Here is a 20,482-nt window from a genome sequence, read left to right on the forward strand (position 1 = left end):
AAAAATTAATGATATCAAAGATGGTTTATCTCTTGTTATATACTGACCACTCAAACAACAGGTAGTTTTTAAAAACAAAACACACTGTACTGTTTTTTTTTTTAAAGATCTTTCTGCAGTCGTTGCTGATATTAAGAAAACCGTTATGGAGTTCAAGACCAGAGTGCAGCCCAGAGAGTCAGTTAAGACTGTAAGAAAGGAAGCAGCATTAGGAAGGACAATCTCAGATCATGCCTTCCTCAAAACACTAACACCACTACACACACCACAGCAGCAGACAGAAGAGACGGAATTGGCAACAGAAGAAGACTGTGCTGATGTTGCCAGTGAACATGTTGTAAGTTTTGTGTTTAAGCATGAATATTTTGATTCTCAAGCACCTAAATGCAGTTTTAGGGAGGAAACCTGTGTCAAAATAAATTTGTAAAAGCACTGATTATGTTGTTGAGAATATATGAGATATATGAGACAATTTGTAATTCTAAATACTGTGCTCGGTTTCAGACTCTTAAAACATCAGCTAAAGAGCTCACACTCAGAAGAGATGTCTGGAACGTTTTGAAGGGCTGCTCAAGTGTCTCAAAATTTGTTGGAGACCTAACTGAGGCAGTGTTTGGACGGGACTACTGCGGTACTCACTCCTTGAGTGGGAAACGCTCCTCCCAAACAAAAGACCCAACCCGACCGGTCAAACCAGCTGCAGATAGGCTCACAATCAGAGCCATAACGGGTAAGTTCACTGTGACTCACACTAGAATATTTAAGCAAATATATAAGCAATATGGCACGGGGGAGAGTGGGGTTAGTAAAAGATGTACACATGCCCATGATTTGGCTGGAAACACAAGGCCAGAGGCAGGTAATCACAGCCATGGGTATATTCTTTACCAACCCCACTCTCACTCAAGCCATATTGCTCTTATACAGTAGTATATGAGGGCCCAGACCCAGTGCTCTTATACACTGTATAATAATTTGTAAGGCCAGTCTTATGCCTAAAACCTTAACACGGATATTTATGTTCATTTAAATACATTTTTATAGATTTTTCTATTCTTACATTTTTATATATGTATATATCTTTGCATTTATATATTGATTTGCCCACCAAAGTACATATTGTTAGTCTATGTTAGTCTACATTGCTGATCAAACAAATGTATTTTTTATGTTTCCAGAGGTGGCTGAGCAACTTTTCCCTGGGAAAAAGGTCCAGAAGGTGTTCTTCTCCACCAAATTTAACAATGTGGACAAGCTTGATAGAAAAGAGGTTTAATTTATTTCATAAATCATAAATAAATGCATATTAAATTAATTATGATTATACATTATTATTATGTATCTATAGAATTCAAATAAAAAAATAACAATTATAGAATTATATTATACTGTATATTAAAATTAGATTATTATATGATAACACTGTAAATACACTGATCAGCCATAAGACTAAAACCACCTTTTTGTTTCTACACTCACTGTCCATTTTATCAGCTCCACTTACCATATAGAAGCACTTTGTAGTTCTACAATTCTACAACTGTAGTCCATCTGTTTTTTCTACATACTTTTTTAACCAGCTTTCACCCTGTTCTTCAATGGCCAGGACCCCCACAGGACCACCACAGAGCTGGTATTATTTAGGTGGTGGATCATTCTCAGCACTGTTGGAGTTTTTAAATATCGTGTCCACTCACTGTCCACTCTGTTAGACACTCCTACCTAGTTGCTCCACCTTGTAGATGTAAAGTCAGAGACGATCGCTCATCTATTGCTGCTGTTTGAGTTGGTCATCTTCTAGACCTTCATCAGTGGTCACAGGATGCTGCTCACGGGCCACTGTTGGCTGGATATTTTTGGTTGGTGGACTATACACAGTCCAGCAGTGACAGTGAGGTGTTTAAAAACTCCAGCAGCGCTGCTTTATCTGATCCACTCATACCAGCACAACACACACTAACACATCACCACCATGTCACTGTCACTGCAGTGCTGAGAATGATCCACCACCAAAATAATAGCTGCTCTGTAGTGGTCCTGTGGGGGTCCTGACCATTGAAGAACAGGGAGAAAGCAGCCTTAAAAAGTATGTAGATAAACAGATCGACTACAGTCAGTAATTGTAGTGCTTCTATATGGTAAGTGAAGCTGATAAAATGGGCAGCGAGTGTAGAAACAAGGAGGTGGTTTTAATGTTATGGCTGATCAGTGTAGCTTCATAAGTGTAATATAATTATTTTACTATATAACTAATATTATATATTATTCTTATTATTATTGCCTATTATTATTACCATTATTGTACATGTACAATGCAAAGTTGTTAAATATTTTATTAATTTACCATTTCCAAGTTATCCTTAACTGTTGTTTTTATGCCTGTTTGAAACTGCACCATTGCTCATTAAATGGCAAAAAGCCAAAGATACAATTCTGAGTGGTAAGGCTGTACATTTTTCTCTCTTCATAATAATTCTAGTGTGCTTATTTTATATGAAGTTTTAAGTTTATTTTATACAGGTCATTTGGGGTTTGTTTTAGGCATTGCATCCAAAGGCAACAGTACTAGTATGTCCACAATTAAAGGGACTAAAAGTTACAGTAAAACCATGAACATTAAGTTCATAGCTGATGTTAAACTTTTAAAACTGTTTACCAAGTTTACATTGGAACTGTTAAACTTCCCAGTAAAATAATCATTCGGGTTTACAGTTTTACTATGAAATTTTTTATAGTAAAACTGTGAAATAATTCATGGTTCTACTGTGAAAGTTCACAGTGGAACTGTCAACTGGATTACTATGAAATTTCACAGTAAAACCATAAAGTGGCCAAATTACCATCAATTCATAGTAAAACTGTAAACTAATTCAGTTTTACTGTGAACTTTTTTATAGTAAAACTGAAATAATTCATGGTTTTACTGTGAAAGTTCACAGTAGAACCATGAAGTGGCCAAATTACCATCAAAAATTCATAGTAGAACTGTAAAATATTTCACAGTTTTACTATGAAATTTCACAGTAAATTTTTTCCTGGGCAGTCGCGCTATTTCTACTTAATAAAAAATTACGAGGCTGAAGTTAGTTACTTATTCGCGGCTTCCGATTCGTTTGGTTCCTTATTCATAAAGGGAGCGTTCGCCATGGATATTTGCTGCACACTTTATATTTTACCGACATAAATCAACTAAATGAAGACGTGAACATAATTTTTTTGGGCTGATTCTCATCGTGATATTGTCAATGTAAAAATGTAATTCAAATATAATTAAAAAATTTACTTTGTAAAATATTTTTTCAATTCATTCTTTCAGGCTGCATTTCCACTGTAAGGAAAACCTATTTTTATTCAGAAGCATACTGGTGGCATAATTCATGTCGGGCCAGACAAATAACAAATCCATCATACAGAACTGGTCCCTCTCTGTAAGAAAAAGTTGATTTTAGACTGGCCCAAGTTCATTCTATACCTAAAATCTAACTGCCAACATGGCACACTCAGCAATGGTGCACATGAAAATTGATTCAAAGGGGCAATTTCAGAAGCATACTGGTGGCATAATTCAAGTTGGGCCAGACAAATAACAAATCCATCATACAGAACTGGTCCCTCTCTGTAAGAAAAAGTTGATTTTAGACTGGCCCAGGATCATTTTCTAACTAAAATCGAACTGGCAACATGGCACACTCAGCAATGGTGCACATGTAAATTTATTCAAAGAGAAAACAAATTAGACAACAAAGTTAACCAAAAAGAAGAATTCTCTCCCTGTAAGCAATTTTTAAGTTTTATTACTATTATCAGTTTGTGTCACTATAAGCAGCAATTAAATGTGGGGGTTAGCAATAGCAAACATTAGACTACCTAAGTTAGCTAAGTGATCTATCAATGATTAATGACTCCCATACAAGGCAAAACAAAAGCAACTTATCACTGCATGCTTTGTGGCTCCATCTACTTCATTTGCACACGTTCCATAGATAATGAGCTAGTACTTCACACAAGAAGGTGTGAATGGTTGGCTGATGATTGACCAATGCAGAGCTTTTAACTCATCTTGGGTCTTTGTCCTCAGCTCTATTTAAGGACTAAACTCTAGACTTGTAGCTGAGTCACTTGGTAAGAAGGATCTTCTGCACGTTCTTCATTAGAAACGACCTGCTGGAGACACCAGCTTTGTTAAAGTGGCTGCCAGGATTCTAACAGGAAGGTAAAGGGTTTTCTTGTTTGTTTCTTTTACATTTATGTTGCATTTGTTGTTCTTTTTATTTTATGATGTTATTTAATATTATTAGGTTAATATATTCAGACTGTTTAAAATAGCTTTATGCTCATAATTGTGGTGATTTATGAAGCCTTTTTTACTCCCAGCACACCAAAGATTTACACTTGTGAGCTAATTATTAGTCCTGTCATGAACTGGATTAGATTTGCTTGGTGCAGGACTGATGTTGAGAAAGTCAGATCTCTTATATCTTTATTTACATCAAGTTATTTATAGTTATTTAATTATTAATATCTGCAGTATTTATAAGTATTTTATCCTGTCATTCTTTGAATTCAGATTCTCTCTTAGACGTGAAGTGAATTTAATGTTTTTATTACTAGGTGAAGAGTTTAATATTATTGTGGTATTAATGTAGTAAAAGTAATTCTAATTAATCAACTTGTTTCTTTGTTTCTGTTGCTTTTCAAGGAAACAGTTTCTACAGTCTTATCAAAGCATAAACATGAAGAACTTTCATCACTGCTCAGAGTGTGGGAGGAGTTTTACTAAGCAGAGTAATCTCCAACAACACCAGCGTGTTCACACAGGAGAGAAACCATATCACTGCTCAGAGTGTGAAAAGAGTTTTGCTCAACAGGGTACCCTTCAAAAACACCAGCGCATTCATACAGGAGAGAAGCCATATCACTGCTCAGAGTGTGGAAGCAGTTTTTCTCGTCAGAGTACGCTCCAAAGGCACCAGCACATTCACACAGGAGAGAAGCCATTTCAGTGCTCGGACTGTGAAAAGAGTTTTACTCAAAGCAGTAACCTTAAATTACACCAGCGTATTCACACAGGAGAGAAACCGTATTACTGCTCAGAGTGTGGGAGGGGTTTTTCTTACAGTAATGCTCTTAAAGTACACCAGCGTATTCACACTGGAGAAAAGCCACATCACTGCTCAGAGTGTGGAAAGAGTTTCATTCAAAGTTGTGACCTTAAAGTACACCAGCGTGTTCACACTGGAGAGAAGCCCTATCACTGCTCAGAGTGTGGAAAGGGTTTTATTCAAAGAAGTGACCTTAAAGTACACCAGCGTGTTCACACTGGAGAGAAGCCCTATCACTGCTTAGAGTGTGGAAAGAGTTTTGCTCAACAGAATAACCTTCAAAAACACCAGCGTATTCACACAGGAGAGAAACCATATTACTGCTCAGAGTGTGGAAGGAGTTTTGCTGAACATGGTACACTTCAAAAACACCAGCGTATTCACACAGGAGAGAAACCATATAACTGCACTGAGTGTGGAAAGAGTTTTGCTGAACATGGTACTCTTCAAAAACACCAGCGTATTCACACAGGGGAGAAACCATATTACTGCTCAGAGTGTGGAAAGAGTTTTGCTGAACATAGTACCCTTCAAAACCACCAGCGTATTCACACAGGAGAGAAACCGTATAACTGCACTGAGTGTGGAAAAAGTTTTACTCAAAGTAGTGCCCTTAAAGTACACCAGCGCATTCACACAGGAGACAAACCGTATCACTGCTTAGAGTGTGGAAAGAGTTTTACTCAAAGTAGTGCCCTTACAGTACACCAGCGTATTCACACAGGAGAGAAGCTGTATCACTGCTCAGAGTGTGGAAAGATTTTTGCTCATGAAAATAATCTCAAACGGCATCAGCGTATTCACATAGAAAAACTACATCACAGCGCATTCACACAGGAGAGAAGTCATATCACCGTTCACTGTCTGAAAAGAACTTTAGTGAAAGGAAGATCCTTTAGTACACCACACCAGCACATTCACATAAGAGAATGACCCATATTGCTGCTTATAGTGCGGATAAAGTTTTACTGGAAGCAGCATTTTTAATAGTTTTTGTGACTGGAGTCGTCTAGAAAAACATTCAGAGGATAAAATAAAATGATACTCCACTACTGCATGTACAGAAAAAGCTATGTGTACTTTCTTTTTCTACTAATATCCACTAGAACTGTTCTACTTCAATTATCAAATGTACATGATGGTGTGAATATTATCATTAATCATCAAATGTAATGTGGTGTAATGTACCAACCTCAGATCTGAATCTGTTTTTATTAATTATTCAAGTTTAATCTACTTTAATAAACACAGAACAGCTTTTACTTTCAAGTGGAATAATTTTACCCTGGTCTTTATGGTGTTTGCAAGAATTCTTCATATTATGAATGCTAAGTTTTCATAAATAAAAAAAAAATTATAATGTGATATTAAAAAAATGCAGGAATTTTTACCACATTATTAATAATATAAATAATGCATGTATCTTACTCTAAATAAGGGGCTCATCTGTGAAAAAGGGTGGTGCCTACAAGTACGGTGGCCCGCTGAGTCAAAACACGATAACATTTACAAAACAAACAAAAGCTGACAACACAACAACATTAAGGAAAAACACGAATACAAAAAGAACAACACAACAACATTAAGGAAAAACACGAATACAAAAAGGACAACACAACAACATTAAGGAAAAACACAAATACAAAAAGGACAACACAACGAAATTAAGGAAACACGAATACAAAATGACAACACAACGAAATTAAGGAAACACGAATACAAAATGACAACACAACGAAATTAAGGAAACACAAATACAAAATGACAACACAACGAAATTAAGGAAACACGAGTACAAAATGACAACACAACGAAATTAAGGAAACACGAGTTTAACTTTAATGTTCAGTGATATAATTCTTAATAAAATTGAGCTTTTTAGTGTCGGTGGTTTGATTGTATAGCACCTTTTTGTTTTTTAAACATCAGGCAGCAATTAGCTTGCCAAATGTTTTAATATAATTGCAAAATCAACTAACTTGAGCTTTAACCAGACTGTGCCACGCTTTTACAGTTTAACATGTTTTAATGTCATAAACCTTTTAACAGTATATTTACAATGTATTAGTTAGTTATCATTAAGCATTTTAAGCGTATGTATTCATGCCCATTAGTTTAATATTCAACATTCTTTTGACATTCGGCATTCTGGTTTAAATAAGTGCTTGAAAAAACACATAAGACTTATTTTATGAATTCTTACACATGAAAATAGGTAACATACTTAAAAAGCTATTTCATTTTAATTTTAAGATTACGTCTATTTACTTAAAAAAAAAACTAATGGAAAAACTGAGTCGTGTTCATAACATTTTGTGCATTTTTTTCAGAAAAAGGAATCCATTAGTCATATAATTTGATGTATTAATGTCAAACAAATTTTTATATACACATCGGTTTCTTTCACCTATTACAAACCTTGTACAAAGCATTACAAAAATGTATTTCTTTTATAAAAAAAATAAATAAATACATCTAAATCTTGTATTATTTAATTAGATTAATGTCAAACCATTTTTAGACACAAATGGACACACCTGTAAAATATAATTATCATACAATTATTGATCTTAACTAGAAATTAAAATAAATGATTTAATAATGTAAAGAAGTTTGTAGGTGAGGGGTATGTAATGTATGTGTATATATAAAATAGTTTACATTAATAATTGTAATCATGTCAAATAATTCTATAATTTACAATTATCCTATATGAAATAAGTAAGTAAGTAAGTAAATTTTATTTATAAAGCACTCTTAAAACAACTTACGTTGACCAAAGTGCTGTACATCGAATAAGCATACATAACACAACAATATATTAAAAAAGTAAGAACCAAATAAAAATACAGAGTAAGAGACAAAATAAAACAGATATAAATAGACTAAACAATTAAAATTAACACGGCTCCTCACTGTTCAAATGCCAGCTTATAAAGGTATGTTTTTAGGAGTGATTTAAAAACAGCGGCCGAAGGTGCTTGTCGAATATTAGGAGGTAGAGTGTTCCATAGCCTCGGAGCATAAACTGCAAATGCACGATCACCTTTTAGCTTCAAACGAGCCCTAGGAACAGTCAACAAATTCTGAGTGGCTGATCTTAAAGATCGCTGTGCGGTTGCGGGAGAAAGCATACCACTGAGATAAGCCGGGGCTCGACCATTAAGCGCTTTAAAAACAAATAAAAGCACTTTAAACTGAATCCTGTGCTGAACAGGCACTTCTCTAGGTAATAAGGTAATATATCCGTTATTTGTCATGTATACATATACAGATGTACAGTACAATGAGCATAAATTTTTTTTATCTTAACTATAAATTTAAAAGAAAATATAACTAAAAATGTAACTAAAAAAAGTTTGTAGTAAATGGGAAACATTGAGGTTTATACTAATAAATGAAATTACGAGACCTGCATAGATTAATTCATCTCCAAAATAAAATGATCAGATTTATTGATCTTTATTTAAAATTAATATAAAATAGTTTGTAGTAGGTGAGAAACATTAATGTGTTTGTATGAAAATGGTTTGAAATAAATTTATCAAAAGCTCAATTTTATTAAGAATTATATCACTGAACATTAAAGTTAAACCGAATCCAGATTCTCTGCACTACGCTGCTCTGCTTCTTGCTTTCTTTGCTGCAATGTTCATACAGATAAAAAATGATAGAGGTGCCCTCTAGTGACCGGGAGCATTTCCGTTGTAGGATTTGAATTTGTGTTTCCTTAATTTCGTTGTGTTGTCATTTTGTATTCGTGTTTCCTTAATTTCGTTGTGTTGTCCTTTTGTATTCGTGTTTCCTTAATTTCGTTGTGTTGTCCTTTTGTATTCGTGTTTCCTTAATTTCGTTGTGTTGTCCTTTTGTATTCGTGTTTCCTTAATTTCGTTGTGTTGTCATTTTGTATTTGTGTTTCCTTAATTTCGTTGTGTTGTCCTTTTGTATTCGTGTTTCCTTAATTTCGTTGTGTTGTCCTTTTTGTATTCGTGTTTCCTTAATTTCGTTGTGTTGTCCTTTTTGTATTCGTGTTTTTCCTTAATGTTGTTGTGTTGTGCTTTTTGTATTTGCGTTTTTTCTTAATGTTGTTGTGTTGTTCTTTTTGTATTTGCGTTTTTCCTTAATGTTGTTGTGTTGTCAGCTTTTGTTTGTTTTGTAAATGTTATCGTGTTTTGACTCAGCGGGCCACCGTAAAAAACTAACATGGCACATACATTTAGATAAAGTTAAGAACAAATGTAAAAAAATCAACAACATACTTCGATGTATGGCAGGACAGGACTGGGGAGCAAGTAGAAAATCAATGCAAAATATTTATGAAGCACTCATGAGAACAGTTTTTGATTACGGATGTGTAGCTTATATGTCAGCAGCAGAGTCAAACCTTAAGCAACTAGACACATTACAAGCCCAGGCATTGCGAATATGTAGTGGAGCATTCAAAACATCCCCATTAGCAGCAATGCAAGTGGAAATGGGAGAAATACCACCAAGAATAAGAAGAATTAAGCTAATGATGACATACTGGGCTAATTTACAGGGACAATGGGATACACACCCGGTTAAAAATATAACAAGAAATTGCTGGAAACACAATAAGACAAATTATAAAAGTTTTGGATGGATTGGCAATGCAAAGGCAAGAAGCATGGGATTACATAAATTACAGTATAGTCCCACAGTACCAATATCCCACATTCCTCCTTGGCTATTTCCCTTGCCAAAGGTAGATCTTAACCTTCAGAAAGAATTAAAAAACAAATTCCTGCATGCGACATAGTACAGAAATACATAGATAGATATTACTCAAACTTTATTCTCGTATTTACAGATGGTTCCAAAGACCCAAAAACAGGAATTACAGGTGTGGCAGTGTATATACCAATAAATAATATACATATTAAGAAAAGGACATCAGACCATCTGGCAGTATACTCCATAGAATTATTGGCCATATTTTTAGCACTACAATGGATTTTTCAGCTCTGATAAGCATAAAGTATGGTAAATCCTCAGTCAGGACAGATATTGTTAACAAAATATTATATATGTTACACAATTTGAAAGATAAAGGTATATCCACCAGCTTTCTGTGGGTTCCTGCCCATGTAGGAGTGGAGGGAAATGAAACAGTAGATATCCTAGCCAAACAAACCCTAGATTAAAACAAATAAATCTACCGGTACCTTTGAGCAAAAATGAAGTTAAGGCCATAATTAGAACATGTAGATATGCAATATGGCAGGAGCTCTGGGATTTTGTTGAAACTGAAAGACATATGTACAATATTCAAAGACAGGTTGGAGCTGGGAGAATGGCAGGTTCTAGAAGGAGAGAAGAAAACATCATCACACGTCTAAGAATAGGTCACACAGGACTTAACTATACTTTACGGAAAATAGGCAAACACCCATCCGGAAGGTGTAGAACATATTGTGGCGCCGGGGCCACGAGCGATCTGCCTCTGGCAGTTCACTCAGTGGTTTTGGGACAGACACCCATTCATACACACAAACATTCATACAACAGACAAACATTTAAGCTACTTACCCAGCCCTTACCGCAGCCACCCTACTCCCAACACCGGGATACACGGCTACGGTGAGCTTAGACACCACTGCTGCAAGGCTTTATGGGTAAAGCCTGTGCTGAGACCCTAGTGGCGACGCTACATTATACTCCTCAATTGTAAGCAATATAGTACCAATAGAACACAACAGTTTGAATCAGTACAGCGGGCAAAACATAATGATCTTTCATTATCAGGACTCTTAGGAAAAGAGGTAGGGAGGATAAGTTATTACATCAACAAGTTCTTAACAGAAACAGGTCTAGCGGAAAGAATCTAACAGAAATGTAGTTTTTTCTCCCTCATTCCTTCTGTATAATCTCCTGTTCCAAACACAAAACAGTAAGTGGCGGTAATGCACCTTTAAGCTGGTGTGCCAACCGCCAATAAACACAAAAGAAGAAGAAGTTCAGCAGAAGTGAAATTGATCTGATCCTGTTCTGTTCTGCTCTCTCTCTCTCTCTCTCTCTCTCTCTCTCTCTCTCTCTCTCTCTCTCTCTCTCTCTCTCTCTCTCTCTCTCTCTCTCTCTCTCTCTCTCTCTCTCTCTCTCTCTCTCTCTCTCTGTGTTTGTAGTTTTGTTGATAATTGAAGTTGATGAACGCAGGTGAGTTGATACATTTCCACACTTCTGTACATTACTGTGTATTGTTACTTTATGTAGTTCAGATGGTTGATTTGATTTAAACACACTTGTTTTGAACAGAACACTCACGAACTAAACCAGGAAGTCTTGGACATTCGCCTGACATTCGAGTTTCTTTCGGCTCGTTCTCGGCTAATAAACATCCAAAAATGAGTGAAACTGCATGAACTGATTCTGCAGTAAACAAGGAACAAACTACAATCAAATCTGTTTAAAACGTTTTTTCTGTACATTTTTATTTTCTGTTATTTTGTAAATGTGAGGTTCATCTGAGTTGAAATACTAAGGAAGTGCTAAGGGAGCGTCTACAAAGTGCATGAAGCCGAGGTGTAGTTATTACCCAGTGGCATGTACCATTCAATACAACTGTATAAAGTACCACAGTATGGGTACAGTAACAATATATAGTGTCAACAATTCTGAAATCAATCATTTTAATATAATAAACGATGCAATAGTTACCTAGTGACATGTACCACCCACTACACTTAAATTACAGAAACAAACCCTACAGTATGGGCACAGTAATTAAGTAAAAAAAAAAAAAAATTCATATAACCAAGGATTTAGCAGTTAACTAGCCACCTGTACTAGTTACTACAACCACATTATAAAAGTCATACAGCATGGGTACAGTAACGAATCATAAAATGTACTACAGTAAAGAAGATTAACGTTAACTACTGACTTGTACTACTTACTACAACAACATTGCAAATTAAAAGTCCCACAGCATGAGTACAGTACGTAACCAAAAAATTTAAACTGAATTTTATCAGAATGAACATAACACTCACGAACTAAACCAGGAAGTCTGAGCTGCTGTAAATAACTTGCTGTGTTTACTGGTGTTTCTGTTTACGTGTAGAAAAATGGCCGAGTCCAAAATTTCAGTAGCTCAGGACGAGTTCAGCTGTTCAGTCTGTCTGGAAACACTGAAGGATCCAGCTGCTATTCCATGTGGACACAGTTTCTGTATGGTGTGTATTAATAACTGCTGGGATCAGGAGGATGATAAGGGAGCATACAGCTGTCCACAGTGTAGACAAACCTTCACTCCAAGACCTGTTGTGAGGAGAAACACAATTCTGGCTGGAGTTGTGGAGAAACTGAAGAAAACAGAACCTCAAGCTCCACATCCTGGTCACTGTTCTCCTGGACCTGAAGATGTGGATTGTGATTTCTGTACAGAGAAAAAATGCAAAGCAGTAAAATCCTGTCTGGTGTGTTTGGTCTCTTTCTGTGAAACTCACCTTCAACCTCATTATCAGATTCCTGCTTATAAGAATCACAAGCTGGTTAAAGCCTCCAGGCGACTTCAGGATCAGATCTGCTCTCAGCATAATAAACTGCTGGAGGTTTACTGTCGTACTGATCAGCAGTGTATCTGCCTGATGTGTACCATGGATGATCATAAAGGACATGATACAATATCAGCTGCAGCAGAAAGAACTGAGAAACAGGTAAAATATTATACAGCTCTCTTTAACAAGTAACAACTCATTATCATTTACACTGATATTATGTTGTGCTCGTACACAATACAAGTAAATTCTGAATTGTTATTCTGTGTAGAAGCAGCTGCTGAAGATCCAGAGAAAATTCCAGAAGAAAATTCAGAACAGAGAGAAGGAACTTTGTGAGCTGATAAACGCTGTGGAGTCTCACAAGGTAAGTTTTATAAACAAAAAGCTCTCAGGATCAGTCCGACTCTCCTCTATTAAACCAATCTCCATTAAAAATGAGATATTTTATATCTCAGGTAACTTTGCAATTTAGTAGTAAATCTTTAAATTCTGCCTGGTTATTTGGTGATTGATGCAGTACAGCAATTCTGAGGTTGTGCTAATAATTATAAGGGTGATAAGATCAGATTATCAGCTATTTTATTTATTTATTAATTATTTGTAGTAATGTCTTTTATCTTGTGGCACTTTGAGATTTGTACACAAATGTAAAGTGCATTACAAATTAAATGTATTATTATTATTATTATTATTATTATTATTATTATTTATTGTTGCTTTGGATCAAGATGCTTAAACATAAATTACTGTATAAGATTTCTGGCAAAGACTTGAGAACATCACTACATTGAATTTCCCAGTCCTGGCCAGGCTGCTGTTTCCTGATACTCAAAAGAACTTCTGTAACAGTATGCTACCACCAGCACACTTTACAGTATATATGGTGGTTTTAGGGTTTATTAGATGTAATCCACACATATAATTTTGAATTAAGGACATACAGGAGCAGGTGTGTTGTATCGAAAATCTGTGAGGAAATATAACATGCTGATAAATGCAGTAAAAACTAAAGTGATGATGAACACTGAAGAAGTGCTGGAGTTTAAGGTGGAAGGTAGAAGACTGGAACTTTCTTATATTTGGGAAGTAGAGTATCAAATATTGCATCATGTGGACATGATGATGGTAACATTTTCAATGGTATGAAAAATCAGGCCATTTAGCACCATCACCAAGCTATGAGTGAGGAAAGTCTTAGTCTGGCCAGTAGCTACATATGAATGTGAAAGATGGAGAAATATCTGAGTGAGAAATGTTTCCTCTTTCTGAATCTTCTAACAGTGTTCTGCACAGACAGCAGTGGAGGACATTGAGAGGATCTGTACTGAACTAATCAACTCAATTAACAGAAGATGCTCTGAGCTAAAAGATCTGATCAGAGATCGAGAGACAGCAGAAGTAAGTCAAGCTGAAAAACTCCTGAAACAGGTGGAGCAGCAGATTGTAGAGCTGAAGAGGAAAGATGCTGAACTGGAACAGCTTTCACACACAGAGGATCCCGTCCATTTCCTCCAGGTAACAGCACTAAAAATAAGTATATTATTGCTGCACCAATTAATAAAATACAGTAGTACCTTGTAACTTGACGTCCCCTAAACTCAAAATCTTTGAAACCTGATGCCTTTTATTGAGAAATTTGTTCCCTTAAACTCGATTATTGTTAGAATTCATTCAAACATGTTTGGGAGAGTCAGAAATGCAACAGACAACCCGTCACAAGCAAAGCATCCTCTCCTGTCTTCCCAGAGGTCTCCTTTTTATAGGCGTCTCTCCCTGGTGGTAGCTTTGTGCATCTTCCACAAATCTGTAACATAGAGAAAACCCCCCTACACAAAACACATTATGACCCATAAAGTCATAACACTCGGGGTTCTAAGAAATCGTCCATCATTTGTAATTCATCATCATCTTGTTGTTTCTCTGTGAACATTATCTGTCTGGATGTAGAATTTTCAGTCTCTCTCGGCTCCTGCTGGATCTGCAGAATCAGCCGCCATCACAATCAGTCCTTTCCTCTCATTTAATGATGTTACAAAGTCTGAAATCAGAGAAGATTTTCTACAATGTAAGTTTCTTCCAAACACACAAACATACACAGTGCAGTGAAAAAGTATTTACACCCCCCAGTTATCTGTATTTTTACATATTTGTCACGTTACTAGTTCAGATGCTACAGCAGCTCAGTTTGGTTCAAGTCCAGATTTGATTAGGTCCAAAACCTAAACTTTATTTCCTCAGATTTATTTCAACAAAGATCTGCTCTTGTTATTTGGAATTGTTGTGTTTTTATATTGCACGAGTGTTTAATCTTTAAATCATGAACTGATGACCAAACGTTCTTCTTTAATCCTGAAACACCATCACACAACCACCACCATGACTGACTGTTAAGTGAGATGTTTTTTATTGTAAAATGCTGTTTTAGGTTTATTGCAAGTATAAGAATTCTGACTCATCAGTTCACAGAACATCATCACCAAAAAGCTTGAGGGTCATTAAGGTTCTTATATTGGTAAATGAGAGGCGAGGCTTTATGTTCCTCTTAGTTAACAGTGATTTTACCTTGTGACTCTCCCATGGATTTTATTTTTGCTCAGTTACCTTCTAATACTGGAATCATTAAATCAGATTTAAATTGAGGTCAGCAGGTCCTGCGGTTTCCTAAATGTTTGTTTGAGTTCTTGTATGTTTTCCTTGATGAGACATTGATGAGCTCCTGAAGCAATCTTAACTGTTCCAAGTGTCATTTAGAGATCATGGCTCTTACTGTGGTTCGCTAAAGTACTAAAATCTTAGGATTGACTTTGTAACTTTTTCCAGACTGATATACTGTATTACAATTACTTTTTTGATCTATTTTGGAATTTGTTTGGACAGTGGTGAAGTGGTTCTGACAGTGATCATGCCTCAGATTAGGGACATTTTTGGTCCTTGCTAAAGACCACTGTTTCATGTACTTTTCTTCTATAGTTATTTAAAATCACCAAGAACTTTAGAGGTTAAAACAAGTAAAACAACCATTTAAACTGCTGTCTGTATATATTCACCAGAGCTGCACAGGTTGCTACTGGAATCCTCTTCCACTCCTCCATGATGACATCACGGAGCTGGTGGACGTTAGACACCTTGAACTCCTCCACCTTCCACTTAAGGATGCCCCGCAGGTGCTCAATTGCGTTTAGTCCATCACCTTTACCAGAGGTGGAAAGTAACAAATTACATTTATTCGCGTTACTATAATTGAGTTTTTTTTTGCACTTGTACTTTTTAAAGTAGATTTTACAGCCAGTAATTTTACTTTTACTTAAGTATGTTTTGTATTAAGAACTGTATTTCCAGTTCTAAAAGTTGGCAACCCTAGTTGGCACTATTGACCTGAACCAAGTTAGTTAGCGTCAAGTCCAACTAGTTATAAAATACAGCGATTTATTGAGAATAAACAGAAATAATGCTGTTTTTAATTGATAACAGCAGTTGCAGTCTGTTAGGTGTGTAAAGTGGTTAACGTTTACTCTGAGTACAGTTTAAATTTTAAAAGTTAATTTTTACTTGAGTAGATTTTTAGACTAGTAATTTTACTTGTACTTAAGTAAAAAATCAAAGTAATAGTACTTTTACTTGAGTACAATAGTTTAGTATTCTTTCCACCTCTGACCTTTACCTTCAGCTTTGTCAGCAAGGCAGTTGTCATCTTGGAGGTTGTATTTGGGGTCATTATTGTGTTAAAAAACTGCCATGCAGCCAAGTTTCCGGAGTGAGGGAAGCATGCTCTGTTTCAGAATGTCACAGTACATGTTGGAATTCATGTTTCCCTCAATGAACTGCAGCTCCCCAGTGCCGGCAGCACTCATGCAGCCCAATACCATGATGCTACCACCATGCTTGCCTGTAGGCAAGATACAGTTGTCTTGGTACTTCTTACCAGGGCGCCGCCACACATTCTGGTCACCATCTGAGCCAAACAAGTTTATCTTGGTCTCGTCAGACCACAGGACATTCCAGTAATCCATTCGTGGACTGCTTGTCTTCAGCAAACTGTTTGCGGGCTTTCTTGTGCATCAGCTTCCTTCTGGGATGATGGTCATGCAGACCGAGTTGATGCAGTGTGTGGCGTATGGTCTGAGCACTGACAGGCTGACCTCCCGCTTCTTTAACCTCTGCAGCAATGCTGGCAGCACTCATGCGTCTATGTTTTTAAAGCCAACCTCTGGATATGACGCTTAACACGTGGACTCAACTTCTTTGGTGAAGCCTGTTCCGAGTGGAACCTGTCCTGGAAAACCGCTGTATGACCTTGGCCACCGTGCTGTTGCTTAGTTTCAGGGTGTTAGCAATCTTCTTATAGCTTAGGCCATCTTTGTGGAGAGCAACAATTCTATTTCTCACATCCTCAGAGAGTTCTTTGCCATGAGGTGCCATGTTGAATATCCAGGGGCCAGTATGAAAGAATTGTACCCAAAACACCAAATTTAACAGCTCTGTTCCCCATTCACACCTGGGACTTTGACACATGACACCAGGGAGGGACAACGACACATTTGGGCACAATGTGGACATGTTCACGAGTTTTACTGTCATGTGCACAGAAGAACCAGCAGTTACAATGTACAATGAAATTCTTACTTTGTTCATCCTCCAAACATCAATAAGTATTGTACATAAAACAAAATTAAACTAACACAATAAAATAATTAGTATAAAACTTTTTCAAAAAATATTTAAATTAAACTATAAAAAAAAAAACGTTTTTATATACAAAGTAATAAAAATAGAAATAAACTAAGGTAGTTCTGATAAATGTCCTGTAGTGCAGGGAAGGACGTTCCAGAAATTCTTTGTGCAGTTTTTATTACATGCTGGAGTGCCTTCCTGTCCTCTGCAGTGCAGTTTCCGTACCAGACTGTGATGGAGCTGGTAAGGACACTTTCCACTCTACATTTGTAGAAGTTGCTGAGAATTTTGGTTGACATGCCAAATTTTTTTAGTCTTCTTAAGAAGTACAGTCTCTGTTGTGACTTTTTGATGATGTGGTGTGTGTTGCAGGACCAGGTGAGATCCTCACTGATGTGCACACCCAGGAATTTGAAGGTTTTCACCTTCTCCACTACTGTTCCACCTATATACAGTGGTGTATGCTGTTCTCCCCTCCTCCTGGGGTCCACAATCAGTTCCTTTGTCTTGTTGATATTTAATGAAAGATTGTTGTTCTGACACCAGCCCACAAGATCTGCTACCCCCTTCCTGTACGCCGTCTCATCCTCCCCAGTAATAAGACCAATGACGGTGGTGTCATCAGCAAACTTAATAATACTGGTGGTGTTATAAGAGGCCACACAGTTATGTGTGAAGAGCGAGTACAGAAGAGGGCTCAGCACGCAGCCTTGAGGTGTCCCAATGTTTATGGTCTTTGTGCTGGATGTTCGCGTGCCAATCCTGACTGACTGAGATCGGTCAGATAGAAAATCTAGTATCCAGTTACAGCACAGCAGTCTCTGATCTCACGTTGTGTTGTTATCCTGGTTCTCAGCTCATCCAGCTTGTTTTCGAGGGAGCGAACGTTAGCCAGCAACAGGCTAGGTAGCGTTGGTCGTGTAGCCCTAGCCTTTAGCCTAGCATGAAGCCCACCTCTCCTGCCACGCTTCCGTTTTGGCCGCTCTGTTCGCCGTCTACGTCGCTCGTCCAATACCGGTGCTGCTATGCCATGCTGCTCGAATTGATTGTGTAGGGTTTGTGTGATTGTGTAGGGTTTGTGTGATTATGTAGGGTTTGTGATTGTGTAGGGTTTGTGTGATTGTGTAGTGTTTGATTGTGTAGGGTTTGTGTGATTGTGTAGGGTTTGTTTGATTGTGTAGGGTTTGTATGATTGTGTAGGGTTTGTTTGATTGTGTAGTGTTTGTGTGACTGTAGTGTTTGTGTGATTGTGTAGGGTTTGTGTGATTGTGTAGGGTTTGTTTGATTGTGTAGGGTTTGTGTGATTATGTAGCGTTTGTGTGATTGTGTAGGGTTTGTGTGATGGTGTAGGGTTTATTCGATTGTGTAGGGTTTGTGTGATGGTGTAGGGTTTATTTGATTGTGTAGGATTTGTGTGATGGTGTAGGGTTTATTTGATTGTGTAGGGTTTGTGTGATGGTGTAGGGTTTGTGTGATTGTGTAGTGTTTGATTGTGTAGGGTTTGTTCGATTGTGTAGGGTTTGATTGTGTAGGGTTTGTGTGATTGTGTAGTTTTTGCTTGATTGTGTAGTGTTTGATTGTGTAGGGTTTGTGTGATTGTGTAGGGTTTGTGTGATTGTGTAGTGTTTGATTGTGTAGGGTCCGTGTGATTGTGTTGGGTTTGTGTGATTGTGTAGTGTTTGATTGTGTAATATTTGATTGTGTAGGGTTTGTTTGATTGTGTAGGGTTTGTGTGATTGTGTAGGGTTTGTTTGATTGTGTAGGGTTTGTGTGATTGTGTAGGGTTTGTTTGATTGTGTAGTGTTTGTTTGATTGTGTAGTGTTTGTGTGATTGTGTAGGGTTTGTGTGATTGTGTAGGGTTTGTGTGATTGTGTAGGGTTTGTGTGATTGTGTAGGGTTTGTGTGATTGTGTAGGGTTTGATTGTGTAGGGTTTGTGTGATTGTGTAGGGTTTGTGTGATTGTGTAGGGTTTGTTTGATTGTGTAGTGTTTGTGTGATTGTGTAGGGTTTGTGTGATTGTGTAGGGTTTGTGTGATTGTGTAGTGTTTGTGTGATTGTGTAGGGTTTGTGTGATTGTGTAGGGTTTGTGTGATTGTGTAGTGTTTGATTGTGTAGGGTTTGTTTGATTGTGTAGGGTTTGTGTGATTATGTAGGGTTTGTGTGATTGTGTAGGGTTTGTGTGATTGTGTAGGGTTTGTGTGATGGTGTAGGGTTTATTTGATTGTGTAGGGTTTGTGTGATGGTGTAGGGTTTGTGTGATTGTGTAGGGTTTGTGTGATGGTGTAGGGTTTATTTGATTGTGTAGGGATTGTGTGATGGTGTAGGGTTTGTGTGATTGTAGTGTTTGTGTAGGGTTTGTTCGATTGTGTAGGGTTTGATTTTGTAGGGTTTGTGTGATTGTGTAGTGTTTGCTTGATTGTGTAGTGTTTGATTGTGTAGGGTTTGTGTGATTGTGTAGGGTTTGTGTGATTGTGTTTGGTTTGTGTGATTGTGTAGTGTTTGTGTGATGGTGTAGGGTTTGTGTGATGGTGTAGGTTTCTTTTGATTGTGTAGGGTTTGTGTGATGGTGTAGGGTTTATTTGATTGTGTAGGGTTTGTGTGATGGTGTAGGGTTTATTTGATTGTGTAGGGTTTGTGTGATGGTGTAGGTTTTTTTTATTGTGTAGGGTTTGTGTGATGGTGTAGGGTTTATTTGATTGTGTAGGGTTTGTGTGATGGTGTAGGGTTTGTGTGATTGTGTTTGGTTTGTGTGATTGTGTAGTGTTTGATTGTGTAATGTTTGAATGTGTAGGGTTTGATTGATTGTGTAGGGTTTGTGTGATTGTGTAGGGTTTGTTTGATAGTGTAGGGTTTGTGTGATTGTGTAGTGTTTGATTGTGTAGGGTTTGTGTGATTGTGTAGTGTTTGATTGTGTAGGGTTTGTGTGATTGTGTAGGGTTTGTTTGATTGTGTAGGGTTTGTGTGGTTGTGTAGGGTTTGTGTGATTGTGCAGTGTTTGATTGTGTAGTGTTTGATTGTGTAGGGTTTGTGTGGTTGTGTAGGGTTTGTGTGATTGTGCAGTGTTTGATTGTGTAGGGTTTGTGTGGTTGTGTAGGGTTTGTGTGATTGTGCAGTGTTTGTGTAGTGTTTGGTTGTGTAGTGTTTGTGTGATCGTGTAGTGTTTGATTGTGTAGTGTTTGATTGTGTAG

The 20,482-nt window shown here is 37.1% G+C and overlaps 2 protein-coding genes across 2 annotated transcripts in view; both read left to right on the plus strand.

Annotated features, from left to right (window-relative positions):
• The window catches only part of LOC134326313 (zinc finger protein 345-like), a 104,020-nt gene extending 96,563 nt beyond the window's left edge, over positions 1 to 7,457 (plus strand). The window contains exons 4-5 of the mRNA XM_063008463.1: positions 4,761 to 6,013; positions 7,433 to 7,457. Coding sequence (XP_062864533.1) covers positions 4,761 to 6,013; positions 7,433 to 7,457 — 1,278 coding nt within the window. The remainder of the gene's footprint in view (positions 1 to 4,760; positions 6,014 to 7,432) is intronic.
• A 4,730-nt stretch (positions 7,458 to 12,187) lies between these two features.
• Positions 12,188 to 20,482, plus strand: part of LOC134326729 (E3 ubiquitin/ISG15 ligase TRIM25-like) — a 33,513-nt gene continuing 25,218 nt past the window's right edge. The window contains exons 1-4 of the mRNA XM_063008905.1: positions 12,188 to 12,778; positions 12,891 to 12,986; positions 14,012 to 14,137; positions 14,570 to 14,687. Coding sequence (XP_062864975.1) covers positions 12,188 to 12,778; positions 12,891 to 12,986; positions 14,012 to 14,137; positions 14,570 to 14,687 — 931 coding nt within the window. The remainder of the gene's footprint in view (positions 12,779 to 12,890; positions 12,987 to 14,011; positions 14,138 to 14,569; positions 14,688 to 20,482) is intronic.

This window comes from Trichomycterus rosablanca, chromosome 14, assembly GCF_030014385.1.
Source record: "Trichomycterus rosablanca isolate fTriRos1 chromosome 14, fTriRos1.hap1, whole genome shotgun sequence".
Taxonomy (NCBI): Eukaryota; Metazoa; Chordata; class Actinopteri; order Siluriformes; family Trichomycteridae; genus Trichomycterus; species Trichomycterus rosablanca.